Source organism: Pelophylax lessonae (genome assembly GCF_965119305.1).
Source record: "Pelophylax lessonae genome assembly, chromosome: 5".
NCBI classification, from domain to species: Eukaryota; Metazoa; Chordata; class Amphibia; order Anura; family Ranidae; genus Pelophylax; species Pelophylax lessonae.
This window is the reverse complement of record NC_138772.1, coordinates 124967227-124979449: the sequence shown is the minus strand read 5'-3', so window position 1 is coordinate 124979449 and position 12223 is coordinate 124967227. Positions and strand designations below refer to the sequence as shown.

The window sequence follows — 12223 nt, the reverse complement described above, 5'->3', positions numbered from 1 at the left end:
GGAATTATTTTTAACTGGAACAGGAAGCCTGGCACACAGCTATCAGTCAAAAAGCTCACTCCTTATCCTACTGCCTCTAGAAGTGATTGGCAGGGTGATGTTTATTGTATATAAATGGGAAGTAATCACCTATTTTGCTGCTGAAGTTTATAAACATTGAAGTTCTAGGAAGTAATAATAAATGGTTCTTTATATATTTTTTTTTATTTTTATGCCTTTTTATTTTGGAACTAATTATTCATGTTTCTCTTGTTTTACTTATAGATTTAAATCCCAGAATATTCATGTATTTCTTTCAGTTCCAGATTGCATGTTTACATTTCAATAATTTATGTTATGCAAGGTTACCTTCTCAGCAGGCCGATAAATTTAGAGACGTGAATATATAAAGAAAAATTTCTACTGCTGATGTGATTGAAATGCAAAGAGTGAAGAGTGCGTGGTAAAAATAGGAAGGCAATCAGTGCCACCGGGCATGAAACACATTGACATAGAAGTTAAGCGACTCTCTGGTGAATACTGAACAGCTTTCTCTGAGTAGAGGGAACATACCTCATATTAGTCAGTGACTGGCAGGGAAATCTCCCATGAAGGCACATTGAGAAACTATGAGAAACTATATATCTAGATTTATCTTCCACACTAACCTAACTACGTTGTGGGACATTGTCTAAATAATTAAATCAAAATAATATATTGTCATATGTAGTATGCTGTGCATTATTATTAATAAATATGCCTGGATATTGCCCAAATAATAGTACCCAAACTTGTGGACAGATCTAGCTGTGTCTGTTCAGAGCAGCATGGTGGATATTGTGAATGACCGCTTTTGGTAGGTTTCTGGAGAATCCAGGGGTCTGGTGGTTGTGCTCAGCACGCAGTAGTTGGTCCCATAAGGGTGAGCTGTTATATTCTGACTTGGAATACTTTCCCAGACCGATTCTTGAGAGTTTATGTGTCCATTTGCAGAGTTGTATAAAGTACTCGAAACCCATACTTGAGTAAAAGTACAAGTGCTCGATCAAAAAGTGACTTGAGTAGAAGTGGAAGTGCTCGATCAAAAAGTGACTTGAGTAGAAGTACTAAAGTATTCAACATTTTTTGTACTTGAGTATTGCAAGTAGTTTTTTTTAAAAATGTTGCTACTCAAGTACTGAAAGTAAAAGTACCAGTAGTTTTGAAAAAAATTGCTACTCAAGTACTGAAAGTAAAAGTACAAGTACTGTGTTATGTAGTTATTAAAGAAAGAAGTCAAAAGTTTGAACATCATATTGTTTTTTATTATTTCAAATGCAGCTTTTATTTATACATACAGTAGCTTTTATTTTCGTATGCGCTGATAATACACATTTTTTTGAGCTTCATAAAACCTGCCATCTACTGTTCTGGCAGTGGTAATTTTTATAAATGTAACGAGTAACTATGCAGCACAAAAAAAAAATATATATGAGTAGAAGTATTGAAATCATTGAAAAAATGTAGTGAAGTAAAAGTGGAAGTAGGAGAAAAAAATTCTACTCTAGGAAAGTACAGATACCGCCTTTCGGTACTTAAGTACAGTAGTGAAGTAGTTCTACTTAGTTACTATACATCTCTGTCCATTTGTCATCTATTAAATGAATGGACTATTGTTTTGACTGAAACTAAAATGCTTTATCTTAATAGTCCAGTATAGGACATAGGCTGGATATTTATATATTCTGGGTTATAGACAGCTTTGCTGGGCATGTCCCAAAATATACTCCTTTAACCCTCCCCCACTACACGATTGCTCCATATTTTGCTAGTGTCCTTTGGCAATGGACCTATTCTTCCTATCAAAAAGTTTTCTATGCTTAACCAGTTTTCTTTATTATATTTTTTTTTTTAAACTCTTGGGTGCTTGAATGTACCAGGGGCCGTATTTCCCATATTTTATTGGCATACACTGGAATAAAATAAAATAAATAATAGACTACCTATTACTTCATAAATATTATTCTCTGCATAATTTTCATTTCAGCTTCAGAGCCCAATTTGAAAGTTCGTTCTCGATTAAAACAGAAGGTAGCTGAGAGGAGAAGTAGCCCTTTACTAAGAAGAAAAGATGGCAGTGTTACCAGTTCATATAAAAAGAGAATATTTGAAGTGACAGGTAAGAGATGTTTAATATTATATATATATATATATATGTATATAATGAAAGTACACAAACTTGTATGGAAGTTTTGCATGTTGCACACATGTTTGCATATTTTCACTAAGGTTAAATGAATCCAGAGGCAATGATTTTGCAGATAACTTCAGAATTCAAAAGTGCTCTAAACCACAGATCATTGGTTTTTGAATGCCAGTGAATTGGTGCTGTTAGTTTTCAGGATAGTACTGCTGCAGTTGATCTGATACTTTAGGCCCCAAGAAATATAAATACACTTTTGCTGGGGCTAGTTTATTATTAGATTACAGTAGTATTGGAGAACGTTGAGTTAGGTTATAGTGTCAGACTGAATGGGAAAGATTATGTACTATGTGCATTCTGTGCATTAAGATAAAAAACCTTCTGTGTGCAGTATCCCCCTGCCCCCCCCCCTGCCCCCCTGCCCCATAAAACTTACTTAAGCCCCATCTCTATCCAGTGATGTCCACGAGTGCCTTGACCGTCCAGGATTGGCTTAGACACAGCAGCGGCACCATTGGCTTCCACTGCTGTCAATCAAACTATGTTAGCCAATCAGGAGAGAGAGTCTGAACCGTGGCTCCATGTCTGATTGGATACACTGACCTGCAGTTTGGCTTAGATGACCCCATAGCAAGTTGTTTGCTATGGGGGCACTCAACAGGAGGGAAGGGCCAGGAGCTCCAGCCAGGGACCTGAGAAGAGGGGGACCTGTGCTGCTCTGTGCAGTATGTATAACATGCTTGTTATTTTAAGTGAAGAAAAAAAACAAGACTTTACAATCACAATAAGAGATATGACATATCTGTACTCCATATCCGGTGACAACCATTGCTCCCTCCATAGATACTGTATAGTGGAGGAGTGGCGTAACCACCCAGGGACAGGAAGTCTGTAATTTGCAGGACTGTCAGGTGAAAATAAAGCAAAAGAAGCTTGAAACTAAAGCCTCGTACACACGCATCGATAGTTGGCCGTGTATTTTCTGCCAATGACCGATCGGCTGATTTTCGGCTTGTTAGTATGATGCTTTCGACAACCGACTCCGACTTTTCGGCCGAACAAAATCTGGTGTGCAGGCTATAAAATTTTTGTTGGCCGTCAACAGAACGGCCAATTTTCCGTCAGTCAGTACAGATTTCGGCAGACAAAAATCAGATGAGCAAGACTGGGCATGCTCAGAGAAGAAAAAACACACGGAAAGTAAACCAGCACATGACATCACTTCTGAAGTTGATTTTTGTTGGCCGAGAAAATTCGTGTGCAGTCTAGAGCACATTTCAACCAACACAACAACACTGGACAAAAGACGGTCGGCCGATAATCGTTGTGTGTGTACGAGGCATTAGTCAGCCACCATACCAAGGACTACTAAGCTACAATATATTACATGTTCTGGTTTTGGATTTAGATACACTTCAAAATTTCTTATTATTGTCAGTTGACACATCAGAAATGTTTATTCTGATAAAGAAAATTTCTGCTTGTTATGTGTTTTTTTTTAATATCAGATGTTGATATAAAGCCAGTGGGAAAGTTTTAATATACTAGCACGCAGAAGAACAGAACAGTGGCAGACTTACACCCTAGATTAATAGCATGTTATTATGACCTCTGTAAATCTACATTGTTTATCTTGGTGACACAAGTAAACTCCTCATGTCACAATGTCATGATATCCGTGACATTTTCCTACTCTGCAAATACACTGTCATGCTTCATTTTGGCTGCTGAATGTGTTTAAACGGTTTTAAGTGTTTGTTAACCCTAATTAGGATGGAAAGGAAATCTTAATGCTGAACTCCAGGATACCTTAAAAAAGCACAGTTTATAGGCAAAATGCAGTAATAGAAAAATGTGTAGAAATAAACAATTTGAAATTGTCGTTACAATGTCAGTTTGGTTACATGATGGAGCCATGAGAGTAATGCCTGGTACACACGATGAGATTTTTGGACGAATGATCATCTGTTTTTTTTGAATGCTAATCTCATATTGAAAATGAAGAGTTTACTAGTTATGAAAATTCTTGTACGACAGAATAAAAATGCAGAAGTGATGTCATGTATTGTAGTGTATTTTTATTGTATTTTCGAATGACAACTGTGCTGATAAAACAAGAATCATACGATCTGGTATCATAGGGTAAAATTTTCGTGTTTGTTCAATCGGATAATATCAGATGAACTGTCATGATCGGCTCTCGAAAGCTCTGTACTGAGGATCAGATTATCATACGATTACTTTGAAAGCGGTATTTTTCGTATGATTTTCTGAACCTGTGTACAGGCCTTAAGAATGAGGAAATCTCCTTAACAGAATTTGGGATAGCAGATATAAGGAGTTATAAGCCTTCTCTACTCTACCCAAAAGTATAAAAAAAAATGTTGGCCATACACCTAAAGCAGATCTGTACTTTCAAGAGAAGTTTTTTATTTAAAATTGTGTACCAGTCATGTAATCTTTGACAATGGGGAAAGATAATTGTAAGACACGGTTGTGAATTTTTGCAATATATCCAATTTCATGCAATTACATGCAAAGAAAAATAATATTTTTGCACATGATTAAATGAAGAAAGTTGGAAGAGCTTCAAAATATTTTGCATCTTTTTTTTTTATGCCATCACTATGCGCTCATTTACACTTGTGAATGGAGGGTGGTAAAAGGCTGTTATTTTTACTGCTCCTCCTTAAGCTTCTAACGCAGCGGACGGGGGTGCACATTCCTCAGACTTAATGCTTTGTTTTGCGGTTGCAGGATTTAATCCCCCCAGTTGCTTAACTGACACCGTCCACTGCTCTCCTGACACCATCCTCTGCCCTACTGATACACCCACTGCTCTACTGACTGACACTATTCTCTGCCCTACTGACACCAACCTCTGCCCAACTGATATGTCCACTGCTCTACTGACAACATCCTCTGCCCTACTGATACACCCGCTGCCCTACTGACACCAACCTCTGCCCAACTAATGTGTCCACTGCTCTGCTGACACCATCCTCTGCCCTACTGATACACCCACTGCTCTACTGACTGACACTAACCTCTGCCCTTCTAACACCAACCTCTGCCCAACTGATATGTTCACTGCTCTACTTACACCATCTTCTGCCCTACTGACATGCTCACTGCTCTACTGACTGACACTAACCTCTGCCCTACTGACACCAACCTCTGCCCAACTGATATGTCCACTGCTCTACTGACACCATCCTCTTCCCTACTGACACACCCACTGCTCTACTTACTGACACTAACCTCTGCCCTTCTAACACCAACCTCTGCCCATCTGATATGTTCACTGCTCTACTGACACCATCCTCTGCCCTACTCACACGCTCACTGCTCTACTGACTGACAATAACCTCTGCCCTACTGACACCAACCTCTGCCCTACTGATATGTCCACTGCTCTCCTGACACCATCGTCTGCCTTACAGACACACCCACTTCTCTACTGACTAACACTTAGCTCTACCCTACTGACAACAACCTTTGCCCAGCTGATATGTCCACTGCTTTACTGACACCATCCTCTGCCCTTACTGACACGCCCACTACTTTACTGACTGACACTAACCTCTGCCCTACTGACACCAACCTCTGCCCAATTGATATGTCCACTGCACTACTGACACCATACTCTGCCCAACTGATATGTCCATTGCTCTTCTGACACCATTCTCTGCCCTACTGACAACATGTTTTATACACTTGAATTTGTTTGTATATATACTGTCTATATATACACCCACACACGCTTGTGTGTTTGAACTTTGGGGTGCACCTGTGGCCCGAAGGGTAAAGATAGTCACAGAGAAAGCCTCTCTGAGTATTACTATTAGGGTAAAAACAAACTATCATTTAGCTTGTACAGCTTTGGGGATATGTCAGCGCAATATGGAATGGATAGTATTTCTGATGAAGAGTCAGCATTGTGTAGCCACCTTGACATGGGATAAGCAGTCAATCAGATGGTTTGGCAGATCATTAATAAAGTGTTTGTAAGTTAAACAAGAGATGTACATCCAGATTACTGAAACTCTAGATTGATGGATGTCTTCTATGTAGAATGACACTACTACCATAAAACAACAAGGTGCCACAAACCTCCCAGTAGTAATGTAAGTTCAACCAAGCATGAAACTACCAGTTCCCATGTTTTTCCTTTCCTCCACTGTCTGGTCACCATATGGGAAGAACAGCACTGTGTATTACACTGACCTCTAATATTGCAGACAGAAAATTTGAATGTAGATGAGTAATATATTATTAGTGTAGAATTAAATGTAAGAGTAATAAGAAAAATTAGAGTTATGCATGTAAAGCCTAAAAACTAACCTTAAAAGTTAAAGTCTCTTTGGTCCCTATATGCTTTGTTAAAAACACTATTGGAGACATTTTGCTTCCAATAGTATACCTTTTTGTAATAAAAAAAAAAACATTGACCTTGCCAGAAATATTGTCAGCTGATAAATCTGTGTAAATCTGTGTTGCAGTCTTATCAGTTAAATCACTCCTAGTAACTCTGAGGACTACAGAACCCCTCCTTTCTATGTTGTGGAAAAAGAAGGGTCTGGGTCTGTAGTCTGGTCTTTGGGTGACAACGCTGCCTCTCCATAGATAAAGTATGATATAGTAGTTCTGTTGGTTGAACTGCATGGATTTTTTTCAACCAGATTAACTATGTGACATAGGGAGGGGGGATTTACTAAAACTGAAGCACTCAGAATCTGGTGCATGGTAGCTTCTAACTTTAGCTTGTTCGGTTAAGCTTTGACAAAAAAAACCTGGCAGCTGATTTCTTTGCAAGGCTGCACTCGATTTTGCACACTCCAATTTTAGTAATGAAACCCCCTATATAACTATGTAACTATAGTACAGTTAATGAGCATTGTTACTCTTGGACAGGAAATGTGTACTAGCAGTATCACCTTGTGAAAATAAAGGAAAATCACTTTAAAACAAAAACTAATGCAGCCACCACATCTATGGACTGATACGCTGATATATATTACTTTTTAGGGCCCATTGCATTTAAGGATGAATGTCTAGAATGCAGAAGATCTGCGTTTCAAGGCTTCATCCCTGAACACCTATGGCTCTAAATGCAGGTACTGCTCAGTACAGTTCTCAGCCCCATATGGCTTGCCATAGACTTTGACAGGCTTGAGGCTCTTCAGGGACACACTGTAGCTAGAGATCCCCATGTGAAAAGTGCCCTCTTTGTTATAAGAACACGCAGCGCTTATTGTAGAGTCCAGGAATATTCAAATAGAAAAATGTAATTCACAGAGGACTTTACCTCTTTACCTTTATATAACGTGTTTTTTAAAAAAATGTGTTTGTAAAAAGTGATAGTAGTAGTAATAAAAAGAGAAAGACAGGACCTATTATATTAGTTGGAGAAGCAATATAAATTGAAAACTGATTGCATATAGAATAAAGTGTAGTGTAAAGCTGATCATATATATATATATATATTTCACAATGCATGTACTTTATATAATATACTTTAATAAGCTTGCTTTATTTGTACGCTCTTTTCATTTATTTTGGCTGTTTTATTTGGGTTGCAGAGTCTTCAGTAAGTAGCAGCTCTCCAGTATCTGGACCCAGCTCTCCAAATAACGGCCCAATTAACATGGGTGCAGAGAATGAAAACGCAGCATCACCACCATCCAGCTCCCATGCCGAGGTAAGAGGACATAATTATTGTTTACCTATTGTTGTTTCTTAAGCTGCCAATTATGGTGATTTAGAACAAGAGATTAAGCTGTTCAAATGCAAAAAAATGAATAGCAAGCTTTGTCTATATATCATTGTATATGCAAAATACACTATGATCATTTTTCCAGGATAGAATATGTGCTAAATAAGGTTTAACTTGAAATAAAAAAAATAATTTCTGACATTTAGGATCCATGTTCAATAAGCTCTTGGATCTTTAAAGCTCCCCAGACCCCCTGAAACAGCTTCTCCCTCACCCCTGGCATTGCAATAAGAGATTGTTTACTGACAGCTTTTGGGAGGCGATGCTGAAAAGATGTACAGTGTCAAATGGCCATCTTTCCTCCCAAATACAAGGAAGATATATCCAGCCAAGTTTTATAAAGTGTGACATCCATGGCTTACAGCATGCTTTGGTATTAAGACTGATTATGTTATATATACTGTACCATATTGATACCATAATGATGGGTTCTCCAACCTGGTTACTACAGGTGGTGGGGATGGGGTAGACTACTGAGTGCTTTTTTTAAATTCTTTAATTTTACTCATATATTTATAACTTTAAATCAAGTTAAATCCATAGTTGTCAGATTTCCCTTCTAGGGATCGGGAGACCTTTTAAAGTTCCAGCTAAGGATCAGGTTCTGCCTTGTTTTATTTAACATGAACTGCATTTTTTTAGGCTGAAGTTGTATATTTACCATATTACTATGCATAGGAATGGCCAACTTCAGTAATAAATAGGGATGGGCTTTGTGTTCGGGTCAAACTTAAGTTCAACCCAAACATCAGCTGTTTGTGTGCTCGCTGAACACACGAACAAATGGGGTGATCGGGAAGTTCACCTGCCAATGAGCGCCTCATAATGCACTGCACTCATGCAGTGCATTGATTGCCGATGAATGGCCAAAGCATGCACCTGACCTTTATGCTTTGACCAATTACAGCACAATGTACTATGAGAGCCATGATTGGCCAAAGGCAGGGTTGTCGGGAAGAGACCCTTGTCCCCATCAATATAGTGACAAGGTGCTTTGGGTGCCCCAAAGCACCCACCCCCATTTTGAGTGCATGTGGCCTGGTATGGATCAGGAGGGGGGCGCTCGCCACCTTTCCTGACCTGCCAGGCATCATGCTTGGATAAGGGACTGGTATGGATTTTGGGGGGGGGCTATGTCATTTTTTTTTTTTATTTTGGCATGGGCTCCCCTTAAAACCCATACCAGACTCATAGGGCCTGGTATGAAAGGGTGGGGGGTGGCAGCTCCGTGTCTGAATGGACACACAAAGCTGCAGCTCGACTTGGGTGCCCCCCAGCAAGCTACTTGCTGCGGGGGCCCTCGACAAGAGGGATGGGCCAGGAGCACCAAAGAGGGACACGAGAAGAAAAGGATCTTGGGTGCTCCTGGCAAAACCACTACACAGAGCAGGTAAGTACAACATGTTTGTTATTTAAAAAAAAAAAAAAAACGCGAGACTTTACAATCACTTTAAAACCTAATTTTAATTTTCATGCCCATTGTCCACTTTCCCTTCTTGAAAACCCATCCCCACTGGGTGATTGTCATCAGGGACAGTGCCAAAGAGGAGGTGAGTATTGCAACCAGAAATGCTTTGTTTTTCATAAGCTGCTGAGGGATTCCAAAAATGTGGAGAGCAGTGGAGTCAAGCTTTAGAGCCCATTCACATTGAGGCGACACGACTTCGGTGGGCGACCTGTGAAGGGACTTCGGCGCGACTTGCAGAGACTTCACATAATGGAAGTCTATGCAAGTCGCTCCGAGGTCCCCCCGAAATAGTACAGGACCCTTTTACTAAGTCGGAGCGACTTGTGTCGCTCCTATTAGAACGGGTCCTGTACTACTCAATGGACCGCGACATACCGCGACTTGTCAGGCTGACAAGTCGCCTGACAAGTCGCGCTAATGTGAATGGGCTCTTAAGTTCTGTGTGTACCTCTATTACCTGGCTGTAGTTTCATTTAACTTTACATAACAATTAGCATGTGCATTCTATCCTTTCACATAGAACACTGCATTTCAAACAAATTGATTGTGTACATTTTGAATTTTTTGTTTTGTCACAACATAATAAAGTTTTTTTTTTCTCTTCCGATATAATGATCATTTTTTAGCTCTATTGCTGCTTTCAGTAAACAATGAAATGTGCTTGTACAGCAAAATGTGTAGGTCACCAGCAGGACATCCACTGAGAGATTCAGACACATCTACTTCCAGGCTTCCCATTCATAATAAATTAATTGTTGGTGAACTGTGATCCTGGGGGCAGGTGTTTGACCCCTGCCCACTGATTAGTAGCCCCCTGTGGACGCCAAAAGAGAAAATAATGTTACACTGATAGCTTACATGTGGCTTTATCTTGTAACTCTTTGTGCACGAAGCCAGAGATGTCAAATTGAGCTGGAAGAATAAAGACTTCATTACTACACAATTAGACAATTAGGAAGTGAGCATTCAGTAATGAAAGATTTGATGCTTCAGGTACCCGTTAGACTCTGCTCTACTGCAAATCTGTCTGTCACCAAGGAAATTCAATAACAAGCTCGTCTAATTAAGCAGTAACAAAAAACTTTTTATTTGATTAACATTTGGTTAACATTTATCAAATTTCAGGTGTGCTGCATATTACAGATTATGATTCTGGAGCTTTTCAATACTTTAGTAGAAAAAAATTATATTTTTTCCAAATGAGAAGTTGAATATTTTTATGGCTCATATGGCCCAAACCCTGGGATCCCTGACCACAGAGGAAAAATGGGAATGCTTTAGGAACATATTAGGCAAAGGCATCTTGCAGTGCATTCCTATGGGAAATAAATTTAGAAGAGACAAAGCCAAACCTGGCTGGCTAAACTGTAGCGTCATAAAACTTATTAGGGGGAAAAAATTGGCCTTCAAGAAGTATAAATCAGAGGGCACAGTATCGGCTTTCGAGCAATACAAGGAGGCAAATAAGAAAAGTAAACAAGAAATCAAGATGGCTAAAATCAACTTTGAGAGACAAATAGCGGAGGATAGTAAAAAAAACCCAAAGAAATTCTTTAAATATATCAACAGCAAAAAAACTAAGGCAGAGCATATTGCACACATAATTAACAATGATGGGAGGATGGTTACAGAGGACACTGAAAAAGCAACCGTGCTAAATGCTTTTTTCTCGTCAGTCTTTACACAGGAAAAGGAGGGGTACACTGACCATGACTGTATGGTTAGTAGTAATAAACAGGACTTGCCACCATGGCTAACAGAGGGGGAAATCAGGGAAAGGCTGGATAAACTTAACACAAACAAATCACCAGGACCGGATGGCATACATCCGAGAGTACTCAAGGAACTCAGTAAAGTTATATCGAGACCACTGTTCCTGATCTTTGCTGACAGTATTAGGACAGGAGATGTACCAGGGGATTGGAAGAAAGCTAACGTGATTCCAATATTCAAAAAGGGCCAGAGGCATATCCCGGGAAATTATAGGCCTGTCAGTTTGACATCAGTAGTATGTAAACTTCTGGAGGGGATGATAAGGGACTATATTGTAGAGTTTGCTAAGGACAACAACATCATCAGCAGTAATCAGCACGGGTTTACAAATGGGCGTTCTTGTCAAACCAATCTCCTTACATTCTACGAGGAGGTGAGCTGTGAGCTAGATAGGGGGAGACCAGTGGATGTGGTGTACTTGGATTTCGCTAAGGCGTTTGATACAGTTCCCCACAAGCGCTTAATTTATAAAATAAGGTCTGCAGGTATCGATAGCAGGGTTTGCTCTTGGATACGGAACTGGCTAAAAAGGCGGGTCCAAAGGGTAGTAATAAACAGCGCATACTCAGACTGGTCTGAGGTGGTAAGCGGGGTCCCCCAAGGCTCAGTCCTGGGACCAACCTTGTTCAATTTATTCATAAACAACATTGAGGTCGGGATCAGTAGTTCGATATCAGTTTTTGCAGATGACACAAAATTGGGCAGGGCAATAACTTCACAACATGAAGCAGATATCCTGCAGAATGACCTGGACAAAATAACAGAGTGGGCAACGACATGGCAAATGAGGTTTAACGTGGAGAAGTGTAAGGTTTTGCACTTGGGGACTAAAAACATAAAATCACAATACACGTTAGGAGGGGAGCCCTTGGGGGAATCAAAAATGGAGAAGGATCTGGGAGTATTGGTTGATGATAGATTAGGAAACAGCATGCAATGTCAAGCGGCAGCTTCCAAAGCCAACAGAATATTAGCATGCATAAAGAAAGGGATGCATTCCAGAGATAAGACTATAATCCTTCCACTTTATAAAACTCTGGTCCGA

The 12223-nt window shown here is 39.7% G+C and overlaps 1 protein-coding gene across 1 annotated transcript in view; it reads left to right on the top strand.

Annotated features, from left to right (window-relative positions):
• The window catches only part of LOC309556060 (histone deacetylase 9-like), an 861320-nt gene that overhangs the window by 692121 nt on the left and 156976 nt on the right, over positions 1-12223 (top strand). The window contains exons 9-10 of the mRNA XM_082258372.1: positions 2006-2137; positions 7744-7862. Coding sequence (XP_082114498.1) covers positions 2006-2137; positions 7744-7862 — 251 coding nt within the window. The remainder of the gene's footprint in view (positions 1-2005; positions 2138-7743; positions 7863-12223) is intronic.